The sequence below is a fragment of the Mobula hypostoma genome, chromosome 3, assembly GCF_963921235.1.
Source record: "Mobula hypostoma chromosome 3, sMobHyp1.1, whole genome shotgun sequence".
NCBI classification, from domain to species: domain Eukaryota; kingdom Metazoa; phylum Chordata; class Chondrichthyes; order Myliobatiformes; family Myliobatidae; genus Mobula; species Mobula hypostoma.
This window is the reverse complement of record NC_086099.1, coordinates 8,087,440-8,114,137: the sequence shown is the minus strand read 5'-3', so window position 1 is coordinate 8,114,137 and position 26,698 is coordinate 8,087,440. Positions and strand designations below refer to the sequence as shown.

The 26,698-nt window shown below is 44.3% G+C and overlaps 1 protein-coding gene across 3 annotated transcripts in view; it reads right to left on the bottom strand.

Annotated features, from left to right (window-relative positions):
* dcc (DCC netrin 1 receptor) overlaps nt 1-26,422 on the bottom strand; it is a 1,425,388-nt gene extending 1,398,966 nt beyond the window's left edge. For all 3 annotated transcript variants that reach the window (XM_063042623.1, XM_063042621.1, XM_063042622.1), the window contains exon 1: nt 26,153-26,422. In XM_063042623.1, coding sequence (XP_062898693.1) covers nt 26,153-26,237 — 85 coding nt within the window. In that variant the 5' untranslated portion in view covers nt 26,238-26,422. The remainder of the gene's footprint in view (nt 1-26,152) is intronic.
* Between the last annotated feature and the right edge of the window lie 276 nt (nt 26,423-26,698).

The window sequence follows — 26,698 nt, the reverse complement described above, 5'->3', positions numbered from 1 at the left end:
CTGATGAAGGGTCTTGGCTTGAAATGTTGACTGTTTATTCATTTCCATGGATGCTGCCTGACCTGCTGAGTTCCTTCAGTATTTTGTGTATGCTGCTCAGGATTTCCAGTGTCTGTAAACTTTGTCGTGTAATGCCAAGTTTGTTTTTTTTTATTTAAAATAATCACAGCAGCCATCCCTGACACTCTTTGAAAACAAAATTGTTGATTTTGTAAAAGTTAATTGCTGAATTATGAACAGTTTGTATTATCAGCGTGATATATCCCAGTGCCTCCTGATTGAACAGGATGAGCCAATGTTACTGTGTTACTTTGAGTTTGAAGTCTAAGGACTGACGCTGTGTTTGACAGTGATGAAAAACAGATTGCTATTTATTTATGTTATTTGATTTTATTTAGCAGTATAGTTCAGAACAGGCCCTTCTGGCCCATTGAGCTGCTCTGCCCAGCAACTCACCTATTTAACACTAACATAATCACAGGACAATTTACAATGACCAATAACCTACTAACAGATCCATCTTTGGACTACAGGAGAAAACCAGAGCACCCAGAGGAAAGCGAAACATTCACAGGGAGGACGAACGAACTCCTTACAGAGAACACCAGAATTAAACTTTGAACTCCCGTGCTCCAAGCTGTAAAAGCATTGCGTTAACCACAGTGCTACCATAGCACCCAAATATATAACATAATAACCGTGGGCACTCGCAATCTGAGGCAGTGGCAATTGGCAGAAGTGCAGAATGGTAAAACTCTGGCCACTTCCAGCACAGCAAGGGTCGATGCCTTTCATAAGGGAGGAGATCCCATTGGATTAGGAATGATCACCCTCAGGGGGTGCCTAGCCCTGAAGGCACTTGGCCCTGAAAGAGCAATTGGCCTGATTCAAAGCACTAATTCTAATGTCTACTACATTGCAATCCTGTAGGTGACAAATGTGTCCGAGTCTTTGTAGTATATGAAGGAGATGTATTGCTGTGCAAATTGATCTGGTCATGTGATCCAATCAATACAGCTTGAACAGTCAGTGTTACTACTCAGGCACGTCACTTAGACCATAAGACATAGGAGCAGAATTAGGCCATTTGGCCCATCGAGTCTGCTCCACCATTTCATCATGGCTGACTTATTATCCTTCTCAACCCCATTCTTCGACCTTTTCCCCATATCCTTTAACAACCTGATGAATTAGGAACCTATCATCATCTGCTTTAAACATACCCAATGACTCAACCTCCACAGCCGTCTGTAGCAATACGTTCCACAGATTCACCACCCCCTAGCTAAAGAAATTCCTCATCTATGATCTAAAGGGAGGTCCTTCTGTTCTGAGGCAGTATCCTCTGGTCTTAGATTCTCTCATTATAGGAAACATCCTCTCCACTTCCTCTCTACCTAGGCCTTTCAATATTCAAAAGGTTTCGATTAGATTCCACCACCCCCCCCCCACTCTTCTCAACTCCAGCAACTATAGACCCAAAGTTATCAAATGCTCAACGTGCCAGAAGGGCCTGTTCCACGCTGTAGCTCTAAATAAATTTTTTTAATAAAATGTGGGCTGTGTGGTAGGCATCAGGGTTCTTTTTTAATTGCCCTTTAACTGCCAAAGCCCGTACAAACGTAAAAAGTGGAAGTGTTGAAATCTTCCACGTGAACGGAATATGAAAGCAGCCTCTGCAATGTAATCACATCACTTTCAATTACACCCATGTTAATAGTTGCAAAAGTAGCTGATGAAAGGCCTGCTTATTCATCACTGATTGAAGATGCCTACTGCCCCACTGAGGATAATCTTATCATGGTATTGAAATGTCACAGCAGATTCAGTAACTGGCCAGCGGAGCCAAGACGTTCAGCAACGAGAGACTAACACCCTCCCAGGAGTGATTCTCCTGCTATAATCTCATTGGGGGCTCCGACATTATTGTGAAGAGGCCAGCTTTAACCCAGGAGCTGTCCCTCCTGAAATTCAGCTTGCTTTTCACTGAGAACTTCATGACTGGGCTGTGAGGATGGCACATAGAGGCTTCAGTGGTCAGGGGTGGTTTTCACATATAGATCAGAATTCGAGAGCTTTATATGTTGGAGGAGCAACACCTCTGACTGGCTTCCAAAATGATGGCATGAGCATCAATTTCTCTAACTTCCAGTAATTTCTACCCTGCCCCTTCTGTCTTTTTCCATCCCTCATTCTGGAACCCCTATTACTACTCACCCTATCACTTCATCCCCTTACCCACCTATCACCCCCCCAGCTTCTCACTCATCCCCCCTCAGAACCCACCTACCTGGCTTCACCTATCACCTGTCAGCTGGTAGGTAATCTGCCCCTTCCCTGCCATCTTCTCATTCTAGCTGCTTCCCCCTTCCTTTCCAGTCCCGATGAAGGGACTCAGCCTAAAAGGGGTGATCTCACCCTTGAGGGGTGACGTGTCTGAACGGCTGGCGTACTGTCACACTCACCTCAATAATAGGCAAGTGCTTTGAGAGGCTGGTCAAGGACGACATCTGCAGCTTGCTACCACCCACACTGGAACCTCTACAATTCAGCTACAGGCACAACTGATAAACAGATGACACAATAGCCACAGCTCTACACATCTGAAGAAAAAGGATGCTGTTCTTGGACTACAGTTCAGCATTCAACACCATAATTCCATCCAGGCTTGACAAGAAGCTAATAGACCTCGTCCTTCGCCTTGCCTTGTGCAGCTGGATTCTGGACTTCCTGTCAGATCGCCAGCTGGAGGTAAGAGTGGGTTCCCTCACCTCTACCCCTCAATACAGGTGCCCCTCAGGGCTGTGTCCTAAGCCCCCTCCTTTACTCTGTATACCCATGGCTGTGTCGCCATCCACAGCTCCAATCTGTTATTTAAGTTTGCTGATAACACTGCACTGATTGGCCTTATCTTAAGCAATAACGAGGTGGCCGACAGGGAAGGAGTCATCTCTCTGACACAGTGGTGTCAAGAAAACAACCTCTCCCTCAATGTTGCAAAAACAACAGGAGGAACGGAGACTGGCTAACCCCTACTGACATCAATGGATCTGGGTTTGAGAGGGTGAACAGCTTTAAGTTCCTCGACATAAACATCATCGAGGATCTCACTTGGTCTGTACGTACCGGCTGCGAGGTGAAGAAAGCACAACAGCAACTCTTTCACCTCAGACAGTTGAAGAAGTTTGGTATGAGTCCCCAAATCCTAAGGACTCTCTACAGGAGCACAATTGAGAGCATCCTGACTGGCTGCATCACTGCCTGGTATGGGAACTGTACCTCCCTCAATTGCAGAGCTCTGCAGAGAGTGGTGCAGACAGCCCAGCGCATCTGTAGATGTGAACTTCTCACTATTCAGGGATTTAAAAAGACAGGTGTGTAACAAAGGCCCGAAGGATCACTGGGGACCGGAGTCATTCCAACCACAAAGCGTTCCAGTTGGAAATGGTCCACAGCAAAAAAGCCAGGACCAACAGGCTCCGGAACAGCTTCTTCCACCAGCCCATCAGACTGATTAATTCATGCTGATACTATTGTATTTCTATGCTATATCGAGTGTTCTTTTGTACATACTACTTATTACAAATTACTATAATTTGCACATTGTACATTCAGACAAAGACGTAACATAAAAATTTTTACTCATGTATGTGAAGGATGTAGGAAATAAAGTCAATTCGATTCATTGAAACCTATTGAATGTTGAAAGGCTTCGGTGGAGTGGATGAGGAGACGAGTTCAAGACCAGAGGGTATAACCTCAGAATTGAGGAGTGTCCTTTTCGATGAGGAGGAATTTCTTTAGCCAGGGTGTGGTGAATCTGTGGAACTATTGCCACAGGTGGCTGTGGAGACCAAGGCGTTGGGTATATTTAAGGCAGAGGCTGATAAATTCGTGATTAGTCAGGGCATGAAGGGATACGGGGAGAAGGCAGATTGGGGCTGAGAGGGAACATGGCAGAGCAGACTCAATGGGCCAAATGGCCTAATTCTGCTCCTATATCTTATGGTCTTATGAAACCTCAACTGTTTATTCCCCTCCACAGATGTTGCCTGACCTGCTGAATTCTTCCAACATTCTGTGTCCGTTGCTCTGGATTTCCACTATCCGCAGAGCCTCTTGTGTAATTCCTAGTTTTTTTTAAATTTAAGCCCAGTAGTCATCCTTGGCACTCCTTGAAAACAAAATTGTTAAATTTTGTGCCAGTTAATTGCTGAATTATGAACAGCTTGTACAATGAATTCCTGCCCACAGGAATTGAGTGGAACCTTTTAACAAGTAGTCAGGATAAAAGGAAAAATTGGTGTTGTTCTGTCTGGTTCAGATTTAATGGAAGGATCTAAATGTGACTGCAGTGTATATTTACCAGGATTATAGTAAGTGGACATTATTAGAGGCTGAAAATTGTTAAATAAGACAGACTCATTCTGAATCCAGGAAAGATTGGCTTTGTTCAAAACAGTTCAGATTTAATGGCCGGATCTAAATGTGAGTGCAGCACATATTTACCAGGATTATAGTAAGCAGACATTATTCAAGGATGAAAATTGTTCATTAGGACAGATTCATTCTGGAACCAGGATGGTTTTCAACTCTAAGTTGATTCCTTAGGGAAATTAATTCAATTCAAAACTGTTAAATTTTTATATTATTTGTAGAAAGGAATGAGTTTGCTGTGATTTCTAAACTCACATTGTTATCCAGCAGCATGAATTACGCTAGAAGACGGCTCACTGCCAATAGTTCCCAGTCCTTCGCGATGCCTTGCATATGCTACACACATAGCTGTGTGTGATTTGAGCCACTAAATGGAGGGCATGACTTGTGAATAATATTCACTCTGCACAATTTTACCTGCTCAGGGATCAGAAATAAGACTTGCTTTATTGGACCTAGAGACATTTGAGTTGGTAGAGAAAGTTTAACTGCAGATCTGGTTACAGTTTGGTTAGAGAAATACACCAGCCAGCTGAGTGGTGTCGTATCAACAACCTTACACTCAAAGTCAGTAAAACCAAAGCGCTGATTGTGGACTTCAGAAAAGGTAGGATGAAGGAACACAAAGTAATCCTCATAGAGGGATCAGAAGTGGAGGGAGTAAGCAATTTCAAGTTCCTGAGTGTCAATATCTCTGAGGACCTAACCTGGTTCCGACATATCAATGTAGCTACAGAGGTGGCAAGACCAGCTATATTTCATCAGGAGTTTAAGGAGATTTGGTTTGCCACCTTAAACACTCAAAAATTTCTACAGATGTACCATGGAGAGCATTCTGACTGGCTGCATCACCCGCTGGTATGGGGGCGGGGGGGGAGGGGGCCAGCTGCACTGGGTTGAAAGAAGCTGCAGAAAGTTGTAAAATTAGTCAGTTCCATCATAAGTACCAGCCTCCATAATATCCAAGACATCTTCAATGAGTGATGCCCCAGAACGGGAGCATCCATTACCAAGGACCCTCATCACCCAGGACATGCCCTCTTCTCACTGTTACCATCAGACAGGAGATACAGAAGCCTGAAGGCACACACTCAGCGATGGAGGAACAGCTTCTTCCCCTCTGCCATCCGATTCCTAAATGGACATTGAACCCTTGGACACTACCTCACTTTTTTTTCTGATTTTGCACTATTTTTAATTTAACTATGCTATTTAATATATATCTTTATTGAAATTGATATATTTGTTTTTTTTCTCTACTTACCATGTATTGCATTGTACTACTGCCGTAAAGTTAACAAATTTCACGACATATACCAGTTCTAAAGTCAGCTAACTCCACTGAAAGAAACACGCAAGATGCTGGAGAAAGTCAAGTTGAATTTCAAGATTATTAGATTATAAGACTGTAAGATATAGGAGCAGAATTAGGCCACTTGGCCCATCAAGCCTGCTCTGCCATTTCATCATGGTTGATCCATTTCCTTCTCAACCCCAATCTCCTGCCTCCCCCGCCCCCCATAACAAATCAAGAACCTATAAACCTCTGCCTGAAATATACCCAATGATTTGGCCTCCATAGCCGCCTATGGCAATGAATTCCAGATTCACCACTCTCTGATTAAAGTATTTCCTCCACAGCTCTGTTCTAAGTGGACTTTCCTCGATTCTGAGGCTCTGCCCTTTAGTCTTAGAATCCCACAGTAGGAAACATCCTCTCCACATCTAGGTTTTTCAACATTTAATAGGTTTCAATAAGATCCCCCCCACCCCCACTATTCTGAATTCCAGTGAATACCAGCCCAGAGCAGCCAAACAGCCCATATATGGTAACTCTTTAATTCCCAAAATCATTCTTGTGAACCTTCTCTGAACCCTCTCCAATGTCAGCACATCGCTTTATTATTGTAATCTGACTGTACATATACAGAACCAAATGAAACAGCGTTCCTCCAGACCACAGTGCACCAACACTACATATACCACGCACAGCGCATAGAACAAAATACTATACGAGAAACAAGTTAATAAAATAGAATTCAAAATGCACGTAGTAAAACACAGCACAGGTAAACAATGATCAGCTCGCTGTCCTAGTGAAGAGACTTCAATGGTGGCAGAGTATTCATTAGTTCCACAGGATGAGGGAAAAAGCTGTTAACCAGTATGGCAGTCCTGATGCTAGTGGGTCAGAAAGATTGTGGATGGGTGGTAGGGATCCTCAACAATGCTTTGGGCCCTTCGTCTGCAACTCTCCCCGTAAATGTCACAAATAGAGGGGAAGGTGAACCTGATAATCCTCTCAGCTGTTTTTTGACTCTCCTCTGTAGGGCCTTGCAGCTTCCGTACCAGACAGGCAATGGATGATTAGGGTCTTGGCCCAAAATGTCAACCGCTGAGTAGCTCCAGCATTCTGTGTCTGCAGAAATGTGTGTGCTTATAAATTAACTAGCAGTATGGAATGAAATGGCTAACCTGGTTTTGTTTGAAAAACAGATTCAGAATCAATAAACTCTTCCTGCAAAAGAACTTTAACAAAGATGAATGTCTCGCTCTAAGTAAGAACTGGAATTCAATTCTAAACAAGTTGGGACAGCAGAAACCAGATTGGATGAGGACTAACCAATCAGGAGGGATAGACGACGGGAGTTGAGTATATATACCACTGGACTAGATATGCCTGGGCATCATCCCTGCTGAAGGTGGCAGAGTTTTTCATAGAAACACTATTACAATCCACACATGCACCCAGCTGGAAGCTCAAGAAGAGTTTGTTCATCATATTTGCCAGGAAAGCAGGAGATCCTTTTTCAGATTCAGAATCAGGTTCACAGATATGTGTGATGAAATATGCTGTTACATAAATAAATAGTGCAAAATAGTTCATGGACCATTTGGAAATCTGATGGTGATAGGGAAGAAGTTGTCCTTAAAGTGTTAAACACAGAACACAGCAGCACAGAACAGGCCCTTTGGCCTATGATACTGTGCTGGCCTTTTAACCTACACTAAATTCAATCTCACCATTCCCTCCTATATAGCCTTCCACTTTTCTATCATCCATGTGCCAATCTGAGAGTCTCCCGGAGCAGCACGGTAGCTTAATGGTTAGCACAAAGCTTTACAGTACCAGTGACCTGAGTTCAATTCCCACCGCTGATGGTAGGGACTTTGTACTTTCCCCCTATGACTGCGTGAATTTCCTCTGGGTGCTCAGAATTCCTCCCTTATTCCAAAGGTAGGTTCATCGGTCATTGCAAATTGTCCCACGATTACACTAGGGTTAAATATTAGGCTAGGGTTAAATCGTCCCACGATTAGGCTAGGGTTAAATAGGGGGCTGCTGGCCATGCTGCTTGAAGGGCCAGAAAGGCCTGCTCCTCGCTTTATCACAATAAATAGACACCCTTATTGTATCTGTGTGTTCCATGAAAGAAACCTGAGAGGATACTTCTTTGCACAGAAGGCGCTGAGTAACTGGAATGAGCTGCCAGAGAAAATGGTCAAGGTGCAACAACTGCAACAGTTAAGAGGAATTTGCATTGGTATATGGAGGAGAAAGGCTTGGAACATCGTGGGCAGAAGGCTGGTGAACCTGTGGAATTCATTGCCACAAGCAGCTGCAGAGGCCAAGTCATTGAGTATATTTAAAGAGATAGGTTCTTGATTAGCAAGGGTGTCAAGGGTTACAGGGGGAAGGCAGGAGACCAGGGTCGAAGGGGATAATAAATCAACCATGATGGAATGGGGAAGCACATGCGATGGGCTGAATAGCCTAATGGTCCTGTGGCCTCCTAACACAAATTCAATTTGGTGTATATCTTACTATCTCACTCTAGATCCATGTCTAGACCATCCTACCATATCAACCACTTTGTCCTCATTATCCCTTTCTGCCCTTTGCAGTTCTTACCATGACACTGCTGCAAAAATATAAATTAAAAAAGAAACAGCTTTCATTTAAAAAGAATTTTTTTTAATAAAGGATTAATCTTTATAAGAGTTTCACAGAAAAAAAACTCCAGGCAGACACTATAGACTTCTAAAGCCAATCTCGCCTCCACAGTTTTTTGGTTATCTTTTAACAAATGCTCTCAGGGAAATGTCTTCATAATTTTTTTTTGTTACAGTTTAAAAGATTTCTTTGTGTTACAAAGTGAGCAACTCCATTATTTAAAAAATAGATTTTTAACCCATTATCAAGTTTAAGAACAAAGGATTCTTCCTGTAACTTCACAATGAATTCCCATCCTAAATAAGATATTGATAAGAAACTGCACAAATTTTCCCATTATACATATGGTGTCAGACAACTCTGAGTCAGATTGGATTTAGATCAGAAATAGACCGGCTGGTTGTGTGGTGTCGCAAACTCAACCTTTCACAGCAATGTCAGTAAGAACAAAGAACTGATTGTGGACCGGGAAGGGGAGGTCAGGAGAACACACCTCACAAAAGTCTCGGACAGTCATGACGGACAGAGAGAAAGAGCTCAGGTAAACAGTTACCCTGTATGTGCCCGAACTTGCTGATACAGAAGAAGCCATATCAGGAGCACCAGAGGAGGAGATAGGGGGAGGAGAAGATGGCGGCAGGACGCAGCTCGCAGCGGCCACTCCAGTGGTGATGTCTGCTATTTGTCAAGTAGGGTGCCGTGCACAATCCTGATTTGATGGAGACGGATGTGAGAGCACAGACGAACATCTGATGAAACTTCTGAAATGCCTGCTTCGCTGCTGCTGCTACTGTGTGGTCCAGAATCTCTGGAGGAGAAGGCCCCGAGTCCTCGGCTTTGCTTGTTGCTCAGTGGCTGGGGCAAGGTCGAAGCGCTCAGCAGAGGATAGTGCTCGGAGAGGCTGTGTCGGAGGCTTGAAGTTTTCAGACGGACTCAGAGTCGGCTGCGGTCGAGTGCTTCCAATGGTGCTGCATCGGCAGGTTGACAGCGCTTGGAGGTTCATAGCAGGGAGATTCTCCCTTCTGCCGCCTGCGTGAGATGATGAGGTCTATCGGGACATTAAGACTTTTTTTCTTACCGTGCCCATGGTCTGCTTTTTATCAAATTATGGTATTGCTTTGCACTGTTGTAACTATATGTTATAATTATGTGGTTTTGTCAGTTTTAGTCTTGGTTTGTCCTGTGTTTTCTTGTGATTTCATTGTATTATTTTTTAATGCATGCATTTCTAAATGACAATAAACGAGGACTGAGTGTCCTCATAATCTAATCTAAACTAGATGTGATAGATAATGCCAGGGGATATTTTTATGCTCCAGGTTCTTATAGTTAGTGTAACACATCGCAGCACCTGTAGCAAGATTAAGGTTCAATTCCCACCACTATCTGCAAGGAGTTTGTACATTCTCCCCATGACCACATGGGTTATCTCTGTGTACTGCAATTTCCTCCCACAGTCCCAGGATGCAGGGGCTAGAGTTAGTTTACTGTGGGCATGCTATGTTGGTGTCAGAAGAATGGCAACACTTGCGGGCTGCCCCCAACACATCCCCGGACTGTGTTGGTTGTTGACGCAAATATTGTATTTCACTGTACGTTTCAATGGAGATATGACATATACAGCTGATCTTTAATCTTTCAGAGATGATTTGCTGCAGGTAATAAAACATGTAGGAAAGGTTACTGCAACGTCTGAACATCTCTAAGGGTCTATCCTGGGCCCACCCAACTTATTGAATCAATTATGAAGAAGGCACAACAGCTACATTTCATTTGGAGTTTGAGGAGATTTGGTAGGTCACCAAAGACCCCAGCAAATTTCGACAGATGTGATGTGGAGAACATTCTGACTGGTTGTATCAGTGTCTGGTATGGAGGAGCCAATGGACAGGATGGAAGAAGCTGAAGTGGGCTGTATACTCAACCAGCTCCATCGCAGACATCTTTGAAAGGCGATGCCCCAAGACGACAACATCAATCATGAAGAACCCTCACCACCGAGGACATGTCGTATTCTCATCGCTACCATTCAGGGAGGAAGCTCGGGAGCCTGAAGACACAGGAACAGCTTCTTCCCCTCCACCATCAGGTTTCTGAACGGTCCATGAACACTACCTCGCTTTTTAAAAAATTTTTACTCTCTTTTTGCATTACTTATTTAATCTAATATACGTATACATGGGGAAGAAGCTGTTCCTAAAATGTTGTGTGTGCCTTCAGGCTTCTATATCTTCTCATTGATGGTAGCCATGAGAAGAGGCCATATCCTGGGTGACAGGGATCCTTACGCCACAGTTTTGAGGCATCCCAAAGTTATGGAATCTTTGATCCACTGTTTACCCAGAGTATTAACATACAACTGTATGAATTAGGAACAGAAGGTCCTTCTTAAGCCTGTTCTGATATTTACTCAGATTATCTCTGATCTAACTGCAATATCTGCTTTGTATTCCCGTGTTCTCCCACTTACCTTTCACCTCACTCTGTGGATGCTGCCTGGCCTGCTGAGTTCCTCCACCTTTTAGTGTGTGTTACTCAACACTGCTAGCAACAGGAATTTCTTGTGTCCCTTTCTCCCCTTGCTTATCAAGACACTATTTAACTCAAAGTCCAACAAACACAAAACAATTAATTCCATTTTTCTTTGATGCCAGAGATTTAAAAACTCTTGATTTCACTTTTCTTTGAGAGAATTATAAAGACTTACACACCTTCTTGGGGAAAGAGTTTGACTGTTTGTCCATCTGCCACTAGATCGTGGGAGAAGAGAGTGTCCAGTCAGCTTTTGCACTGGTCTCCACACAGGTATGAAACATTGCCACAGATGGTTTCAAGCCTGACTGCAACATGAGTAGGGTTGGGGATGGGGTAGCAACACTATCCTGTTAATACCCAGAGCTACAGAAATGCCAACAGAAGCTCCAGAGACCTCATGTCTGGGAGAGGATAGATCTGCAAAGATGGGTGCACCTGGGGATAACTTGAGGGAATGGCCCAGGACAGAGAAATTTGGTGAGCTGTTATTGGCAGTCTATGCCCCAGAAGGGATGACGGGCTTAAAGAGGAGGAAAGAAGACATTCACGTGACCGATTGGACCACGAACGTGACCTTGAATTTGTTACCACACCCACCACTCCAAGCACTGCAGTCAGGCAACACATGTTCATTGGGCTAAAACCTGCCATCTAATTTACCTCCAGAACACAGCACTACATAAGATCATAAAGGCATGGGAGCAGATCAGGCCATTCAGCCCATCGATTCTGCTACCCCATTCCATCCTAACTCCTCTCGACCACATTCTCCTGCCTTCTCCCCACAACCTTTGATGCATTGACTAATCATGTACCCACCAACCTCCGCATTAAATATACCCAATAATTTGGCCTCCACAGCCATCTGTGGTAATGAGTTCCACAGATTCACCACCCTCTGGCTAAAGAAATTCCTCCAGATCTCTGTTCTAAATGGACACCTCTCTATTCCAATTCTGTGCCCCCTGGATCTAGACTCCCTCCCCACTATAGGAAACATCCTCTCCTCTTCTATTCTATCTGGAGTCTAGATATTCAAGTTAGCTATTGAGTTAGGTTTCACTACAATCCCCTTTCATTCTTCTGAACATAATCAAGGACAGACACAAATGTTGAACATGTCAGAGATTCCCAGATCAGGAAATCATAGGATAGAAGCATAAAAGCACAGAAGCAGTTTGAGTGTCCTGTCAAATAATCCAGCACCACTTTGGAATGAATCCATTGGCCATACACTGCCTCCATATTGCCCTGTATTGAAAATCCCTCCAAAAAATATTGGAAGGACCAAAGAATTCAGGCATCCAAAAGACTCTAATCTCTCATTTTATGGTAGTACAGTATATTACTTTTCGGTTTTTGGTGTTCAGTTAAAGAAAGGCAGTATGACAGGAATTATCACCTGTCTTTAGCAATCTGAACTATCCAAATACTCAGGGGTTGAGCAGGGCCATTCTATTTAAGATCATCAAGTTGCTACATCATAGTTGAGGCCATTAAATCATTTCTGGTCCTTATGGGAATAAGGGTATACCAATTGGTCAAAGTCAATGACAATTTATTACCAAAATCCCTTTCAGTAACCATGTACCACCTTGAGATTCATTTTCAGGAAAAATAAAGAAATACAACAGGACCGACAAAAAAAAAATCCCTGCACAATGACTGACAAATAACCAATTCACAAAAGACAAATAAAAATATAAATAATACTGAGAACGAGTTGTAGAGTCCTTGAAAATGACTCCATAGGTTGGGGATCAAAGTAAATTTATCCCACCATCGCAACAGCAATGGAACCTTGTCCTTACACACCACCCCATCAGCCACCACATCCAACACAGTATCCTCCACAACTTCCACCATCTCCGAAGAGACCCTACCACTAAACTTTTCTTTACTCCCCACCCCCCACTTTCTCCAGGGATTACTCCCTCTATGATTCCCTTCCTTCATCCTTCCGGCATTTAAGTGCTACACCTGCCCATACACCTCCTCCCTCACCTCGATTCAGGGCCCCAAACAGACCTTCCAGGTGAGGCAACACTTCACCTGTGAATCTGCTGAAGTCATCAATTTTGTCTGGTTCTCCTGATGCAGCCCAGCCTCCTCTACACTGGTGAGACCTGCTGTAAATTGGAATGAGCACTTCATCAAGCACCTCCACACCATCTGCCAGAAACAGGACTTCCCAGTGGCCAGACATTTTAATTCCGGTTCCCCTTCTTGTTCAGGCATGTCGGTCCATGGCCTCCTCTTGAGCCAAGATGAGGTCACCCTCAGGGTGGAGAAGCAACACCTTATACTCCGCCTTATATTTCATCCTCCCCCCCCCATCCCTCCCCACCGATCTCCCTCCTGACACTTATCCTTGTAAACGGAACAAGTGCTACACATGCCCTTATACCTCCTCCCTCACCTCGATTCACGGCCCCAGACAGTCCTTCCAGGTGAGGCGACACTTCACCTGTGAGTCGGCTGGGGTGATATACTGCATCCGGTGCTCTCGATGCAGCCTTCTATATATTGGCGAGACCCGACACAGACTGGGAGACCGTTTCGCTGAACACCTACGCTCTGTCCACCAGAGAAAGCAGGATCTCCCAGTGGCCACACATTTTAATTCTACATCCCATTCTGATATGTCTATCCATGGCCTCCTCTACTGTAAGGATGAAGCCACACTCAGGTTGGAGGAACAACACCTTATATTCTGTCTGGGTAGCCTCCAACCTGATGGCATGAACATTGACTTCTCTAACTTCCGCTAATGCCCCACCTCCCCCCGTACCCCATCCGTTATTTATTTAGTTATTATTTTCTTTTCTCTCTCTCTCCTTTTTCTCCCTCTATCCCTCTCACTATACTCCTTGCGCATTCTCTGGGCTTCCCCCTCCCCCTTTTCTTTCTCCCTAGGCCTCCTGTCCATGATCCTCTCATATCCCTTTTGCCAATCACCTGTCCAGCTCTTGTCTCCATCCCTCTCCCTCCTGTCTTCTCTTATCATTTCGGATCTCCCCCTCCCCCTTTCAAATCTCTTACTAGCTCTTCTTTCAGTTAGACCTGACGAAGGGTCTCAGCCAAAAACGTCGACTGTACCTCTTCCTAGAGATGCTGCCTGGCCTGCTGCATTCACCAGCAACTTTTATGTGTGTTGCTTGAAATTCCAGCATCTGCAGATTTCCACATGTTTGCGACCTTATATTCCATCTGGGTATCCTCCAACCTGACGGTAAGAATATCGATTGCACTTTCTGGTGAACATTTCCCCCAACTCTGACCTTTTACTTCTTCTCCCCTGCCCTGGACCCCCTCCTCCTTCCCTTTCTTTCATGGTGCACTCCGCTCTTCTATCAGGTTCTTTCTTCTCCAGCCCTTTACCTTTCCCACCCACTTGGCTTCTCTTATCACCTGTTAGCAGCCTCTTTCCCCTCCCCCCCACCCTATAATTTAGGCACTTTCCCCCTTTCCCACTGAAGGGTCTTGGCCTGAAACATCAACTGTTTATTCATTTCCATAGATGCTGCCTGCCCTATTGAGTTCCACCAGCATTTTATGCATGTTACTAACAAGTATTTCATTGTCCTTTACACTTGTGTACTGGAAATTACATTAAACAATCTTGAATCCTGTCTGTATCAAACTGTATCTGTATCATCTCCCCACCCCCAGATAATTTGCTAATCCCTTTAGATCTGTGTTCTGAATCGCTCACATTTTACTATCAGGAAAATCTTTTATCTTATGCTATCCAAGAGTCTCTTAAATGTCCCCTAATGTATCACCACCCCTGGCACAACTTTCCAAGCACCCACTCTGTGTAAGAAAAAATAATCTACCTGACATCCCCATTATACTTTTCTCCAATCGCCTTAGCCATTTCTGTCCTGGAAAAAAGTCTCTTGCTGTCCATTCGATCTATGGTTCTTATCATCTTGTACTGTTGGAGTACATCAAGTCACCTCTCATCCTCTTCGTTCCACAGAAAAAAAGCCCTAGCACTTGCATGGTTGTGTAAATATGTTTGCATTTGTCTGTATATTTATAGTTACATTGGCATTAAGTCTGCTTATATGCATGCGAATTTGTGTGTTACATGTGTGCACGTGTTTTGTGTATATTTGTGTGAATGTATACGTTCAGCTTAACAGTATCTTTTCAAAAAAACTCAATTTAATCCTTATGCCAGAATTAAACAGCTATTGATATCCAAAGCAAGAAAAAAGGCCACAAAATCATAATTAAAATATTATTTGCCTGAGGAAAAGTGCAAGCAGAATATTTTTACAAGTCAGAATGAATTGATTTAATGTCTTCCTTGTAGGTGAAGCGCATTAATAGAGCGACATTCACTCTCAGTTGTTTTAGAGTTTCAGATACAGAATTCTACAGAAGGATCTGTATAGATCGGGGGCAAGGCATGATCAAAGGGGAAAGGAAGTGGAAATCAGACAAGGTAGACTACAAAGCAGCGAAGCAGTGATGCCCAACTTCTGTGTTTTAATAGGTTTAGCTAATAATGTGCATAATTAATTTTGATGGGAGAATTCAATCTACTCCAGAACATACTGGAGCAATTCTACACTGCCATCATAGAGAGCATCCTCATCAGCTGTTACTGTCTAGTTTAGTGCAGTATCCTCACAATGTACAAAATCTACAGTGAACTGTCAGGAGAGCTGAAAAGTCATCGGGTGCAGCCTACCATCACTGCACGACTTGTCTGTGTCCAGGACAAGGAAGCTTGCCGGCAAACTCATTGTGGACACTACCCACCCAGCAAACAGTCCTTTTATTCCAGAAGCTCCCTTCTGGAAAGCGCTTTAGGGCTACTAAAACAAAACTTCACACCATCTTAAAGGTTTCTTCCCCGGGCAGTTAATCTGATCAACCATTCTAGTTCCACCACCCCCACCCGTTACTCTCGTCACTGTAAACACTTCAAATCACTTATTGTAACACTGTTTGCATTGTCATTACATCTGGTATTTATGCACTTATGCACATTTTATTCCATATCCTCACTTTAATCTCCAACTTTATTTTACATAATTCTTTATAATTATTGAATGTTGTTTTTTGTTGCTTGTTGTACCCTGACCAACACGCTACAGCAAATTCCCAATCCATGCAAACGTACGTCCAGTACGTGGCAAATAAAGTTGATCTTTTGGTGCCATAGGCTGTGTTGTGGTTAGTGCAACGTTACTACAGCTCAGGGTGTGGGAGATCGGAGTCCCATTCAGATGTCACCCGTAAGCAGTTTGTACGTTCTCACCATGAACAAGCCAGTTTCCTCCGGATGCTCTGGTTTCCTCCCACAGTCCAAACACGTACTGGTTGGTAGGCTAGATTAGGCTAGAGTTATATTCCATCTGGGTAGCCTCCAACCTGATGGCATGAACATCGACTTCTCAACCTTCCGCTAATGCCCCACCTCCCCCTCGTACCCCATCCGTTATTTATTTATATACACACATTCATTCTTTCTCTCACTCTCCTTTTTCTCCCCCTGTCCCTCTGACTATACCCCTTGCCAATCCTCTGGGTTTTTCCCCCCCTCCCCCTTTTCCTTCTCCCTGGGCCTCCTGTCCCATGATCCTCTCATATCCCTTTTGCCAATCACCTGTCCAGCTCTTGGCTCCATCCCTCCCCCTCCTGTCTTCTCCTATCATGTTGGATCTCCCCCTCCCCCTCTCACTTTCAAATCTCTTACTAACTCTTCCTTCAGTTAGTCCTAATGAAGGGTCTCGGCTCGACTGTCCCTCTTCCTAGAGATGCTGCCTGGCCTGCTGCGTTCACCAGCAACTTTGATGTGTGTTGCCTGAATTTCCAGCATCTGCAGAATTCCTGGTGTTTGCATTAAAAAGTACGAACTGGTTGGTAGGCTAGAGTTAAAAAATCGGTGGCTTGCTGGCGGTACGTTTGAATGGCTGAAAAGGCCTATTCTGCGCAGTATTTCTAAATATATTTTTATTAATTCATTGGTAAGCATGCTCAAAATATACAGAAGCATTATCTGAAGGAACCCCCATGTTTTATAAGTCATCCAGTGCTGCTGAAGGAAGGGGCAAGAGTAAATGAAATAGTTGGAAACAGCTTAATATGGGATTTAGAATTAAATTGGTGATAAGGCCCTCTTGTGGTAGAGCAGATCACATATCACCCTCTAGGATATCCTGATTGCCAATTAAATGTTATTTTAATCTTATTAATTATGCTTAGCTATAATTAATTAAGAAATGTGAAAACAATTGGCGGTGCCAATATTTTGAGTTTCTCAAATACATATTATTTTCTATTTGAAAATAATACTTTAAAAATTTGACAACCAGAAAAACGTCTCCTAAGCTTTCCTCCAATGTACTTGAAATAATGGGCCCTGGTATTCGCCATTTAACTGAAGGCCTGCAGGTGGACTCTGTCTGTGGAGTGGGAGGGAGCTTGTTTTCCTGTTGTTGTCGTTCTGTGTGGTGGGCATACCATGTGGGCACCAGAATGTGTGGCGACACTTGTGGGCTGCCCTCAGCACAGACCCTTAGGTTGTTAACACAAACGATGCAATTCACTATGTTTTTATGTACATGGGACAAATCTGAATCTCAACCAACTAATATTTTATCCGGAAGCAATACTTATAGAAGTTGATAACCAGTAACTTTCTCAATGGATAAATGCACTTCTGTATCTTCTGCTTCATTGTCTCGATTGAGCAAAATTGAATAATTGTTCCACACATAGTGTTGGTGTTAGTAAAAGAAAAAAAATCTTACCAATAAAGGCTCAAGGTCAGAGGAATAAAAATTAAGCCAGGAGTCCTTGTCTCAGGTGTATTGCAGTTACATGCCTGATGGGATGGAACGAGGTCTTCTGTGACGCTCCATAAGTACTGGCAACTAGCAGCCAGAGTCCCAAGGTCAGCACACCACTTGAACATGCTATGTTGCAGCAGAAGTGTGTGGCAACACTTGCTTGCTGCCCCCAGCACACCATTGGGTGTGTTGGCTATTAACACAATACATTTCGACGTACAAAGTTTTAAAATACATTTATCAGAGTCTGTATGCAGTATACAACCCCGAGACTCATCTTCCCACAGTCAACCATGAAACAAAGAAACGCCAGGGAACCTGTTCAGAGAAAACATCAAACACCCAAGGCACAACAAAAGAACATTTGTACAAACAGCAAAAAAAAAATTACAATATTACATATCAAACTGCAGTCTTTGAAACAGTCTATGAATGTTCAGTTAGCTCAGTTCAATTTGGCACTGTGTCATCCATTGACTGTAGGCCGCAAAGCCAGTAACAAAAAGAGTAACCAGTAACACACCTAGCATGAACTGCAGAGACTCTAAAAATGAGTTCAACCCACAAACCACACCGATCAAAGCTCGCTGTTGACCCAAGACCCCTGCACCTTCCTCCAGCAGTAGTGAGGAGAGGAAGACTAGTCAAACATCGGCAGACGGTACTGAACGACACGTCCTTCTGCTCCTGTCCTCATTGATTTCAATCTTGCACAATGCTTTAATCAAATACATGTGAAAATAAACCTGAACCTTGCTCTTGATTGTCCAGCATTAGTAAACTCCAAGTCACTCACCTCCAGACTCAAGAACAGCTTCTATTCTGCTGTAATCAGACTCTAGAATGGACCTACTCTTTGAAGAGATGGACTCTTGACTCACAATTTACCTCGTTATGACCTTGCACCTTATTGTTCACCTGCACTGCCCTCTCTATAGCTGTTACACTTTATTCTGCATCATTATAGCTGTTTGTTCTACCTCAGTACTCTGTGTAATGTTTTGATCTGTATGAACAGTATGCAAGACAAGCCTTTTGCAAGAATTCGAGCACCTTTGTTGCGTCCACTGTGCCCTTTAAGCTTTGTTGTGTTATTAAAGTTTTGCGCAGTTTACAGGCAGTGTAAAAATTTCCTGCTTAGACCAATATAAATAAATAAACAGGGAACTTTGGCTGTGTCTGCCATGTCGAGCGGAATTTCCTGTGGGCATCCATTTTGATTCTTCTTCCCATTCCAATATGTCTAGGTAGCCTCCAACCTGATGGCATGAACATTGATTTCTCTAACTGCTGGAAATGTTTTCCCATTCTGGCTTTCCTGTTACCCCTTCCCTTCTCCTTACCTGCCCATCACCTCCCTCTGACGCCCTTCCTCTTTCCCTTTCTCCTATGGTCCACTCTCCTCTCCTATCAGATTCCTGGTTCTTCAATGCTTTATTCTTCCACCGATCAACTCTCAGCTTCATCTCACCCACCTACCTTCTCCCGCACTTGATCTCACCTAACAGTTTGTACTCCTTGCCCTCCCCCTCTCCTCCTTATTCGGGCTTCATTCCATTTCCTTTCCAGTCCCGCTGAAGGGCCTCAGCCCAAAACATCGACTCTTTATTCCTCTCCCTAGATCAGGGGTTCCCAACCTGTTGTTCACGAACACCTCAGTTAATGGTAGGGGTCAGTGGCATAAAGAAGGTGGGGAACCCCTGTATTAGATGCTGTCCGACCTGCTGAGTTCCTCCAGCACTTTGTGTTAGTTGCTCTGGAGATTCAGTAAATAAAGGCATCCATTAGTCTTGCGAGGCCATGGATCTGCGCCTGGAAAGTCTTCGCTCTCCAGGGCGCAGGCCTGGGCAAGACCAGCAGTTGCCCATGCTGCAAGTCTCCCCTCTCCACGACACCAATGTTGTCCAAGGGAAGGGCATTAGGACCCATACAGCTTGGCACCAGTGTCGTCGCAGAGCAATGTGTGATTAAGTGCCTTGCTCAAGGACACAACACGTTGCCTCGGCTGGGGCTCAAACTCACGATCTTCAGGTAGCTAGTCCAATGTCTTAACCACTTGGCCACGAGCTCACATATTGGTTTAATATTGTCTCATCTTAGTACATGAGACAATATTAAACCAATACCAATCTAGTTACAATCTTATCATCGCTTCAATGTCACTGGATAAAGGTGCTGTCATTCCCTACCTAATGACAACACCGGGAATACATTTCTCTATATGCATTACACCTACTCTCACCTTTTCAATGAACTCTGGAGGTTAGCAACAAATATCACAAAACCTACAGGTTAGAGTTGCAAAAAAGAAACCTTCATGAAAACTGGCAGAAAGTTTAAGGAAAAGATGTAGCCACCAATGCTTGTTGTCAAGAGAGATCAATTTAGCTTCAAAGTCAGCCCCCCGTGCTGAGAGATCAATTAATTGCCATGGGATATCCTCGTACGCTTTCCTTGCCTATCACTCAAGTAGAGTATGACAATCTCGTAAGGGGTTGTCTGTTGGTGGGTCCTCAGGCAGGCTGTAGAGGCCGACCCAGGATCCACATGTTTTAGGCAAAGGGAAGGGGTGGCCGAGTCTTTTGGCTGTTCATTCTCCCTTTCGGCAGCTGCCACTTGTTCTCTGCAGCACAGCGGAGGTCACTCTCACGCAGCACAGCTCCCTCCTGAACAGATTTCCTCCAGGTGTATCTATGGAGAGCAATCTCTTCCCAGTTTTTAGATGTAACATTGAGCGTCTTCAAGACTGATTTTGATGTTATAGTTGAAGCATTTCCTTTGCCCACCGGGGCTCGCTGACCTTCCTTTAACTGGGGGGGGGGGGCGGGGGGGAAGAGAGGAGGATCTGTTTGGAGCAATGCAAGTTAGGCATCTGGAGGACACAACCTACCCACCGGAATTGGTGTGGCTTCATCGTGGTGGAGTTGCTGTTCATGTTGGCCTCCTGCAGTATGCTGGTGTTAATGTGTCTGTCTTTCCAGCTGATCTTCAAAATCTTTCCTAAGGATCTTTGGTGGTGAAAAGGATCCTAGCAGGTACCAAAGTATCTCCTAGGTTAGTTAGCAACACCTAGTGGTGGAAGGATGGTTCTTCACTTTATTCCATCAAAACAATTAGGTGGATACGTACTGTTCACATGCTCTATCGGATCAAGCTGTTCACAATTAAGGAATCAGACATTGCCATCCAGGGAATATCATGAGGTAGTTGAAATGAAGTTGCCCATTCTGGTGTCCCTGTGCTCAGTGTCACCGGGCACAAATCCATAATTTAATCAGTTCTTTAGGTTCAATCTTTAAAGAAGGCAAAGATGAAACCATTTGCAATGTTGTGCTGACACACATTGCCCTTCTCCAGAAAACAAGGACCTGTTGCAGAACATGAATGAGAAGGAACGAGGCAATGCAAGTCGGCACACTTTGTGGCTGTGTGGTCCGGCAGCAACAGTTTGTGAATACAGCAACACACACACACACACACACACACACACACACACACACACACACACAAAGTGCTGGGGGATCTCAGCAGATCAGGCAGCATCTCTGGAGAGGAATAAATAGTCCATGTTTCAAACCGAGACTCTTCACCACCATAAGACAGAATTAGCAGAAATAGGAGCCGAATTGACCCATTTGGCCCATCAATTCTACTCTGCCATTCCATCCTGGCTGCTTTATTTTCCCTCTCAATCCCACTCTCTTCTCCTCAACCTTTTAATATCCCTATTATTCAAAAACGCATCAATCTCTGTTTTAAATATACCCAATGACTTTAAAGGAGGGTAAAGCCAGAGTGGGCGGGGGGGGCAGGAAGGAGTACAAGCGAACCCATACCACTCCTTTCTCTCCCCCGTCCTTCTTATTCTGACTTCTTCCTTTCCATTCCTGATAAAGGGTCTTGACTTGAAATGTCGACTGTTTATTCCTCTCCATAGATGCTGCCTGACGTGTTGATTTCCTCCAGCATTCTGTGTAAGCGTGCAACTTCCTCAATATTTTTCTAATCCTCCTTTGCCACAATAATGCACCCTCTAATACATTCCTTATGAGGAGAGAGGTCAGAGAACAGTACAGCACAGTACAGGCTCTTCGACCCACAATGTTGCGTCAAACTTTTAACCTGCTCTAATATCAACCTAACTCTTCCCTCCTACATTGGTGATAGGAAAATGGGGGGCAATGTGCCCATCCTTTAAAAACCTTGATGTATCTGCCTCTACTACCACCCCTGACAGCACATTCCACAAGGCTCACCACTGTATGTAAAAAAAAAATTATCCTTGACATCCCCCCCCTATACTTTCCTCCAATCATCTTAAAATTATGCCCCATTGTATTAGCCATTCCTATTCTGGGAAAAAATCTGTGACTGTCCATTCAATCTCTGCCTCTTATCAAATCACCTCTCATCCTCCTTCACTCCAAGGAGAAAGGCCCCAAGTCGCTCAACCTTTCCTCAGAAACTGTGCTCTCTAATCCAGGCACCATCCTTAAAGAGAACTTTTCAACCTTTAGTGATTACACCGCAGAAACAAGATTATCTTAATATTATTGTTCAAGATAGAGCATATAGGTAACAATTGCTCTTATACGGCCTCGGAGACTGAGTTCAAAGATATCGTCAATTTGTCCGTGAAGCGTGCAGAAGGATAGGCCTTACATCAGCACTGTTCTCAAGTCCCTCCCAGTCCCTCGCTACCACCCCAAGACCCAGGAACTGTAGGCCAAAAGTTCAAAGTAAGTTTATTATCCAAGTACCTGTATATCATATGCAACCCTGTGATTCGTTTTCTTGTGAGCATATTCAACAAATCTATAGAAAATAACCATATAACAATTACAGCATGGAAACAGGCCATCTCGGCACTTCTAGTCCATGCCGAACTCTTACCCTATCCTAGTCCCACCGACCTGCACTCAGCCCATAACCCTCCATTCCTTTCCTGTCCATATATCTATCCAATTTAACTTGAAACGACAACATAAAACCTGCCTCACCCACTTCTGCTGGAAGCTCGTTCCACACAGCTACCACTCTCTGAGTAAAGAAGTTCCCCCTCATGTTACCCCTAAACTTTTGCCCTTTAACTCTCAACTCATGTCCTCTTGTTTGAATCTCCCCCACTCTCAATGGAAAAAGTCTAACCACGTCAACTCTATCTATCCCTCTCATAATTTTAAATACCTCTATCAAGTCCACCTTCAACCTTCTACGTTCCAAAGAATAAAGACCTAACTTGTTCAACCTTTCTCTGTAACTTAGATGAAACCCAAGCAACATTTTAGTAAACCTCCTCTGTACTCTCTCAATTTTATTGGCATCCTTCCTATAATTCGGTGACTAGAACTGTACACAATACTCCAGATTTGGCCTTACCAATGCCAAATTCAGGGAACTATGCACCATTATTCCTAGATCCCTCTGTTCTAAAGCATTCTTTAATGCCCTACCATTTACCATGTATGTCCTATTTTGATTAGCCCTACCAAAATGTAGCGCCTCACATTTTTCAGCATTAAACTCCATCTGCCATCTTTCAACCGTAACAGAAACAATGAAAGTCTGTCCAACTGAGGCATTCAACCAGAGTACGAAAGACAAAAAACTGTGCAAATACGAAAAGAAAGAAATAATAAATAGATAACAGGAACATGGGATGAAGACTCCCTGAATGTGAGAACATTTTAACAATGGAACAAGTGAAGCTGGGTGAAGTTATATATATATATACTGGCCCACCACCTCCAGGGAGTCTTGATCATAAGCAGGCCGAAACTCCTGAAGACAGGTGGCAGGTTAACTGATGATCCCACCAGTGATAGCACAGGATAGTTAACAGCTTAGTCCACATGTACTTTTTTAACACTATTACCATATACTGCAATGATTCATTTTGTAAGTAAAAGAAATAACAGAATTTATGCAAAGACTATACCTAGACAAAGATTGGCTAACAACCAATGTGCAAGAGAAGGCAAAGTGTATAAATAAAAAAAATATCCTTAAGGATAAGTCAACATTCCCAGTTTTCAGGCGCTGCTTTACATTTCACCTTCTACAGTGCAACGACTCATTTGGGAAGGGCAGCACTGGGAGCAGAGAGATGCTGCGCATAAGTAGCGAAAAGTCTGGACCACCATACCCACACAAACATGTCACCCACCCATGCTATCGGTAACTGTCAACTCCCATTCGTGGGAGAATCTGCACTACCCACTCATTCTCCACATCAGCATCCACAAGAAGAGAGCCCCTGGTCCGGGGGCAACTGCGTTACGCCGCCGCCTGTGCGTCCAGGTGCCGCCACAGCCCCGGGTGTCCGTGTGACGCCACAGCGGGAGTTTTTGGCAGTTACTGTAATGTTAGCAGAGCGGCACGAGTATAGTTGTTAGATTCAATTTCAGAATGACTATGGCTAATGAAAGCAGCAAAAGTCATTTGACTCATCCCGAGTTAATGTAATTCTAGATACATCTCGTGAATCGGGCATTTGATTTCACCAAAAGCAGTATGTTTTCTTTTATTCTGCCTCTGCTAATTGCATATAGATAACTATTCATATACAAACTCCTGATTCGACGTTTTCCCTTGTACATCGAGTTGGACGCGCGACGCATAACGCACTATAGTTAACATACGGCAAGATTCACAGGAGGGTGAACTGTATACAAACGCACAAATATATATTTGTATATATCTCAGTGTTGGTTGCATATGAGCCCAAACGGCTCTCAACAAATGTCGCAGCAAGCTAACACAGGGTACACACAGATGCACGCATACCAGTTGCTATTCACGGGATTTATGAAACATTTACAAATCTAACCGTTAAGTATCAGTAGTGACAGCGAGCCAGTGATTTATACTGCACCAGCCGCATATATAATGATACTTCCAACCAGCCGCACCCCCCCCCATCTCCGCCCCCAAGCTGTGCAATCACACCCGGTCTGCTTAGGGGGTTTTAAACGCTTTGTTACAAGCAGGGTCGCGCTCTCTATTTCTCTCTCTATCTAACGCCGCTTAGAAATCAGCTCGGATGGCGTTTGGGCCAGGAGGTGACGGGGGATGGAAGAAGATTGAACACCACCCACCTCCCTCCCCGTTTCCCAAAGGCACCGAGTTCGCTGAAGCGCGTCTGCTTCAGTGGGTGCGCTGCGAGTTCGGGATGTTCTCCCTCCGTCTCTCTAACAACCCCAGCCGCCGAACAGTGACCACCCCGCCCATCTCCCACCGGGGAAATGGGTGGGTGGGAGGGAGCGGGGGCGTCTTTCATCCTTCTTAACGCTCCCCGAAGAACCAGCGAGGTCTCTGCAAATGTTCCTCATCGCCCCTTCACTCTCGACACGATATTCAAAGCGGCCGTCAGCATCCTCTGAATCAACACATCTACTTTTCCCAAACCCACTGTACCAAAGTGATTTATAAAAACAACTCCACATAGATGTGAATCTCACAAATTAACACATCTTCGGCGGCTGGGAGATGCTCTGGTAGACTGAAATGCGGCTAATTTTTGGATCTAATTCCGTGTTAAGGAAAAGACTAATTCTGACTGCAATGCATGTGTGGTGCACTCGGTGCTCTGGTGGTAGGAAAGGACACGCGCTCGCCATGGCGTGACACGGCAAATTTCCTGCTCGCCAGTTCTACCCCGCTTCCCGCCGCTGCAAAACGCGGGCGGACCGAAACCATGCCCCGGTATAATCTCTCCCCCACGCTCTGTAACCCCCCACACAAACACTTGCCGCGAATTTCAAGCCGTTCTAACGTGAAATGGCACAGAATCGGTTCGTCACCTGAAAACGAAGTATTTGTCTTTAACAGATACAGAGAAGATGCGCCTCGCAAATTGCTGGAACTGGGAAGCAGGCGCTCCCCCCCCCCCCAGCCTTCTCAGAATTAAGCTACAGAAAGTGCTTGGGGAGAACGGTAGTGACCGATGACTGATCGGAATAGATTTTGACACAAACAGATACACGATATGGGGATTCGAAGACCAGTGTGACATTTGAAGCAGAAATTCGCGTGTGTTTCAACTAAGAACTATTAAGGAAGGGTGGATGGTGAAAGGGGCAACGTTATACTAAAAACTAAAGAGAGAGAGAGAGAGGGGTAAAAAGTGCGGTGCATATCAACAAATGCTTTTTCTGAATGGGTGTCGTTGCTAACCCCTGCATCATTTTTTAAAAAGCTATTTTGGCTTATACTGTGCAGATTTTCCACGGGGGAAAAACTCGTCCCTGAAACAAGAGACGAAACCGAGTTGAACAAGCGAAGAAAGGGCGCAGAACAAGCGCACGAAAGTCACCAACAGTAACCGAATATCCCGCACCAACACCATTAACCCGTTCTTGTCAACTGGAGATCTGTAAACGATAAACCGGCCCGGACAATGGAAAAGACTTACCAGAGGCTTGCCAGTCTCTGCCGACTGAAGATTGCCACCACAATACGAGAGCTAAATTTCGCAGTATTAATCCCACAATCGCCATAATCAGCCAAATCCTCGGAATCCGTTAACGTCCAGGAACATCCGCGTTCTTTTCCTCTCCCGGGCTTGTTCTTTTCACGGCACACGTTATGAATGGAAAGTTGGACCTTTTCAAAGATATTCGAATTTAATATATATGTATAAGAAAATTAGAAACTCAAAGGAGGGAACGCAGGCAGAAGAGGTTTCTTTACAACTATCCGAGCAAGCGAGCTATCCGGAGTGTTTGATATCCCGGTCAGATGGTGGGGGGGGAGAGAGAGGTTTTGAAGAGATGGGGAGGGGAGACAGGAGGCTCAGTCCCTTCTCTCACTTGTTACTGAGCTATGGTCAGTGAGGTGGATTGGGTTCTCCCGTGTGTGCGTGTGTTTGAATCCATTGATCCAGAGAAGTTGTAGTAAGCAGAGTTAAAATCCAGGAGCCGGGATCATCCCTGGAACGGATCGTGAGAAGGAGCGGCTG